We start from the raw sequence: 6,000 nt of genomic DNA, 5'->3' as shown, positions 1-6,000 counted from the left end.
GTCCCAAGGCCCAATACCTGAAGAAGGGATTTTATTGGACTGTCTTATGCCAAGGGCCCATCATTAGACCAATAAAATGTGTTTGGGGTAGACTGATGTTTTCCTTTATTGTATTTCTGGGGTAATCATTTGCACAGACAGTGGTAGGAAGGGACTGTTGCTTGAGGAAATGCTAGACAGATAAGAGCAGATGTTCATGTATATGTATACAGAAATGAATAGTTCATCAAGCCCTTTCCCATAGTTATTGCATGTGAGCCTCATGAGATTCAGGTGCTATAGGCCAGACGGGTGTTATTGACACACAATTTATACAAGAGGACATTGACCTGGTCTTAGAAATGAAGTGACTTGTACAAGATACGTAGTAAATTCTCTTTGCACTGTCCAACAAAACCCATCTTTTGTTTGTTTTGTTGCTGAAATCCTATCATCTCCTCAAAGTTTGTGAATAGAAGAACAACACTATCTTAGTTTGACTTCTCTAGAAAAAAGAGAAATCTCCAGGAAGTGCAATTTCAGGAAAGGAAAAGGAGAGTGAGACATAGAAAAGAGGAAATATAAAGGAATGAGTTATTAAGCCACAACTTTGAAACAAGATGATTCTTTAGCATCACAGGTTATTTTGAGAGAGGTTGTGTGAAGCTACTGCATGTGTTTGAAACGGAAAGAAATAAGAATTTATCCACTAGCTTCCATTGCCTATGGTCTAAATTCAGCTTCTAGGGCATCAATTCACCAACATTTCCTGTTGTACATGCCTAGGGACCCACTGGACAGCAGGGAAGTCTCAGGGTAGGACGCAAGGTGCTATCAGGTTATACACAAGAGTGACATGAGGATTTAGTGGACAGCTGTGGAGGGAGTATGATTGACCCTAAAGGCCAGGCTCCACCATGACATGACTTCTGCCACAAAAGTGGTAAGAGATCGTAACAAGCCTGCCCCCTCTGGCCTACAAGATTACAACTGGTACCAAGGTGTCTTCCTGGAGAGTCATCAGTAATACCGAGTAGCTGGCCACATGGCCCGGACTGGTGGCTGATGACACCTACTCATTACTGAAGACTTACTTCAATAACACCTCCCCTATGAAGACTTCTTAAGCATTCTCCTCCTCCCTCCCCCACCCAGAACTGATCAATCCCTTCTTTATGCCCACAGTATTCTTGGCATGAGAGTCTAACATGGCTATATAAACATTTAAAACAATTATTTATTCAGTATTTTTCCTTCCGTAGAGAAGAATTTTTGAGGTTGGGGTCCTGTCAACTCATTAATTCTGTAATTTATTGAGTACGTACACTTCACAGCTGGCATTGAAAGCTATCAGACTGGATGAAACCACTAAGTGAATGAAGACTGCAGATAGAAAAATGAAGATGCCAAAAGACTGACTCCAAGGCCACTTCAACTATTAGAGTTTAGGAAGGTGAGGAGTAACCAGAATGGAGAATGGGTGGAGTGGCCCTGAAATAGGAGGAAAACCAGAAAGCTGTGGTTTCTGGAAGCCAAGACAATAAAGTACTTCAAGGGGCAGAGACTGAGCAACTGGACTAAAGGCTACTGATAGAGGTGTTGAGAATGATCTCTGGATTTCGCACAGGTTCGGACTACCTCATAAGCCAGATAAGCATGGGCTTACTTGTCCTTACTTGCTAATCTGTAGTGAACAATTTCACATGTTTTTCATATGGTTTTTCACTATACGAAAAACATGTGAAATTGTTCACTACAGATCAGTAAGTAAGGACAAGTAAATTCGTGCTTACCTTGCTTACTGGGTCATCTGACCTGTCAGAGACTATAAATTTGAAAAGAGGCTTTGATTCCATAGCAAGGTGCTGTGGGGTTGGGAGAGAGACAATGGCAGCTATGCCTACAAGGAGAATCTTTGATGTGATTTAAGAAGTGTAAAATTGTTCACTACAGATGATCTGGTAAGCAAAGTAAGGACCATGCCTATTGGATAATTCGCCCCTGATTTAGGAGCATAGAAATCACTGATGAGCTTGGTCGGTTTCAGTGCAGTGGAGGTGGCAAATGCCCAGATGGAAGTTCAAAAGAAAATGGAGGGGGCGGGGTGGATGGTGGGAGTAGCAGGGTGGAGTGGTGGAGACATTGGAAGCACCAAATACAGACAATTTTTTAAGTTTTGCATTAAAGGGAGGGAGTGGAAAAAGGGAGGCTGCTGGAGGGGGAGGGAAAGTAAAGAAAGGGGTGTGTGTGTGTGTGTGTGTGTGTGTGTGTGTGTTAATGGCCTGTTTATAAGTCTGTTAGAAAGTTCCAATAGATCTTACTGGCAGAACCAGTAAGAAAATAAATGATTGTGAGAAGAATGAACAAAACACAGTATCCCCTGCAGCCAGGGCTACATGGGCCACTGATCAGTACTGATCACACACGGTTCCTGCACCCATTGTGGGAGCGAAGGTGCTGGGTTCACCCTCAGAGGCCTAATGCTTTAAAGGTTTCAGATTCAAAAGTCAGATATAACGAACCTAGTAAGTAGCAGAGTGGAGATTCTCTCATGATCTGTGAAGCCAAAATGTGGTCTGGAGGCGTTTTATGAGAGGCTAGTTTGGAGAGGAGGTTTTACAGAAGGCTGCAGTTGCTGTCATCAACCTCATCATGATCATTATCAAATAACAATTAAGAGTCTTATTTTATGTAGCATCTCATAAAACAACTCCTTTCCTGAGAGAGCTGGTTGTGGTGATGAGAAGTAGTATAACAAGGCCGGATGATCAGAGACGTGGGGAAAAGACAGGCATGGGGCAGAGGCCACAGCTCTTGCCAAACCATCCTGCCCAGTTCCTTATTTTCACTCTGCCTCTCCATACCCTGGTGTGGATGACCCTTTCCCTTCCACTTCTTCCCCCTTTGCTTTTTACACCCCCTACTTCTCCTTTTGCTGCCCTCTCAGCTCAGAGGCGGTTCCGAGGCTCAGACCCGGGCCCTACCTGCCTCTCCACTGCTTGTGGACGTATGGGAAGAGCGCTGAGAGCCCTGAAACTCTAGTGGGGCAGGAGCCGGCTTTCTGAGCATGTGCGAGCAAGCGAGAGGACTAGGAAGGATTTGGGGAGCTGGGCCCAGGTCGCAGCCCAGAGCACAGAGCTACAGCGCGGTGCGCGCAGGGGCGAACAGCGCGCCCCGAAGCTGAGCCCCTGCGCCCTGGACGCAGCGGCTGCGCCCTACCCAACGGGCGTGGGCGAGCTGGCCGCGTGTGCCTCGCTGCTTGACGCGAGGTGGAGCCAATCACCGCGAGCAGCCCGGGCTGCCATGTGACGGGCGAGGCGGCCCTTTTCCTCAGCGCGGCCAGAGGGAGGAGAGAACCGGGGCTCGCAACGAGCCTTCGAGAGTAGCGGCCGCGGAGGAGGCGGTGGCAGCGGCGGCTGGCGGGAGCGGCGGCGGCAGCACAGCCTCGGGCCAGCCGGGCGCGCATCCCGGGCACCCAGCGCAGCGGAGAGCTTAGCGGGCCGCAAGAGTCTCAGGACAGGAGTGGACAAAGCAAGATGGCAGGAATCTTAGCCTGGTTCTGGAACGAGAGGTTTTGGCTCCCGCACAATGTCACCTGGGCAGACCTAAAGAACACGGAGGAAGCCACCTTCCCTCAGGCTGAGGACCTTTACCTCTCCTTGCCCCTGGCCTTCTGCATCTTCATGGTGCGGCTCATCTTCGAGAGGTAAGGATTGGAGCGCCTCCTCCCCTCCCCCTACATACACACACGCGCACACACACAGACACACACACACACGCGCGCGCGCACTCAAAAACGCACGCACACTCGGGTGCTCTGTGGCGCATGCATCCGCGCCCCCAGCGCACACCCAGCTAGTAGCACCTTCGGTTGGGTTCACACCTCCCAACCTTTGTGTTCGGGAAGGGGTTGCTGACCTTCCAGCCCGGCATGCTTTTTGGGGGCCACAGAGAGTCTGGCTAGTCCACCAGTTTCCCTCTGGGGAACCAGCGAAGGGCTGTAGGTCGATGGGGATGGCCCCCGACACTGCCCAATTGGCCTGGCTCTCTCTTCCTTGAGGGCGGCCAGGGGGAGGCGAACAAAGGTGCGGGCGGCCGGCCCCGGGACGCGCGGCACTCAGTGAGGCTCGCCGTTGTCCGCTTGCGCTGCACACCGCGCTGCCAGGCAGGGCTTCTCTGCCGAGGCTTGCCACCACCCACCTGACAGCCAGGAACGTTCCGGACGCGCGGCCCAGTGGGAGGGGGGAACCGCGCACACTTCCAAACCTTTCACCCGGACGGCGGATGTTAGGGACTCTTCTTAAAGAGAATTCGCCAGGGACTCCTAGTCTTCTGATTGTGATTTGGTCTGTCTCAGTCACACGGAGTGTCAGGGCCACATACCTGGGAAATAGGTGCAGTGGTTTGTAGATTTCCAGCACTCCAGGCCATTAGCGGTTTGTTGAGGAGTAGGAATCGACTCAGCCACAATGAGCTGGGTTGGTTTTTGGTATCCAGGATGGGTACTCAGCCTGCAAAATGGTGATACTGAATTCATAACTGTTTCCTATGAATAATCATACTTTTTTTGGTACCAGAATACACTTTTTTGTTTTAAAGAACTGTCATATAATTGTTTTATAATTCCACATTTTGGTTGGTTATCTCCATTGTCTCAGGCACAAACTTGTGTTACTCTCATTCAATCAGGCTTAGTCACATTTTCCCCACCATGCATTCTCAGGTAGATGGTATTGACACAAAACGGGGACAGCCGAACACACTTGTCTTTCAGCTGAAAACATCTCTCCTCACTTCTCCCAATTCATCAATAAAGGCTGAATTTCTTAGATCATAGAGTTTAGACTCCATTTTTCAGTTCCACTTCATCTCCCTTCCCCTCCTCCAACCTTGATTTTGCTTCTTAAGCTTTTGCTCTGTTATTTTGTTTGCTGTTTCTCTTTGTCTAAAACCACTCTTGAGGGTGGCAGAATATATCTTTTGTGTTATTTGTTGCTGGAAGTGGCAACAGATCAAAGCTTCATGGGAACAAAAAGTATCTTTTGTTTAAGGTAGGTGTATTTTTCAACAGGCAGTGTTATTGCTTGAAAACTAATCCGCTGTTCACATGCAGAAATCAACCTGTACGAAAGAACTGATTGGAAGACCTTCTATTTTGAAATTATTGTAATCTAGTAGAGATATGTCATTGATTTTTTTCAGTGCTAAGGCATGTTGTGAAAAAGTGGGTGTGTGTCTAGGTTTGGAATTGCTTCTGGGGCAAACGTTTCCTTACAGAAAATATGAACTCTTGTCTAACCTTGTAGTCTCTCCAAAGACAAGCAGACTCTCAGGGACCGTGATCACACGTAGATGGCACATAGTGGGGACTCCACACACACTTGCTGAATGACATCTAATAAATTTTGGCCAGACTCTCATTTAGATAGCAGATGCGCTTGAAAGAGATGTGTCATCATAAACATACTGGAGGACAAAAGCATGCCAGCAAGTGACCTGTATGTAGAAAGCTACATGTACCTGATACTCTCTTCTCTATGGTGATTCCAGGCTGTTTATTAGATTGGGGAAAAATTGTTACAGATCGGAGATAGCTTTGTTCTTAGATTCTCTGCCTTTTTTTATTTAAAAACTTTAATAATACTTGAAAAGTAGTTCATTTTTCCTTTTCCTGCACTTTTTTTTTTTCCTTTGTATAATCCCATGATTTGATTTACAGTTTACACTAAGGGGTCAGCTATTCTCAACTATCAGTCACAGCAGATGTCCTCATACTTCTGTATAGTTGGTCAGCTTCTTCCTGGCTGTTGATCCAAGTAGAAGCTTTTTAATGGACTGTATGGAAAGTAAAAGTTTATGATTAATGTCCAGAATAATAATTCAATATGGCCCATAAACCAGAGGATACTGCTGGCTTTTGGAAGGATATTGACTTTGTTTCTTCCTACAGCTTCGACAGCTCTGTCTTGAGCCATCCAGAATCTCGATTTTCTGAAAAACCAAAGACGTAGGTGGATCCAG

At 47.2% G+C, this 6,000-nt stretch overlaps 1 protein-coding gene across 1 annotated transcript in view; it reads left to right on the top strand.

Annotated features, from left to right (window-relative positions):
- Nucleotides 1-3,388: 3,388 nt before the first annotated feature.
- The window catches only part of CERS6 (ceramide synthase 6), a 324,304-nt gene continuing 321,692 nt past the window's right edge, over nucleotides 3,389-6,000 (top strand). The window contains exon 1 of the mRNA XM_064287027.1: nucleotides 3,389-3,685. Within this exon, the coding sequence (XP_064143097.1) occupies nucleotides 3,516-3,685 (170 nt within the window). The 5' untranslated portion in view covers nucleotides 3,389-3,515. The remainder of the gene's footprint in view (nucleotides 3,686-6,000) is intronic.

Source organism: Loxodonta africana, chromosome 6 (assembly GCF_030014295.1).
Source record: "Loxodonta africana isolate mLoxAfr1 chromosome 6, mLoxAfr1.hap2, whole genome shotgun sequence".
Lineage (NCBI taxonomy): Eukaryota > Metazoa > Chordata > Mammalia > Proboscidea > Elephantidae > Loxodonta > Loxodonta africana.
The sequence above is the reverse complement of the archived record's forward strand: the minus strand, read 5'-3'. Positions and strand labels throughout refer to the sequence as shown.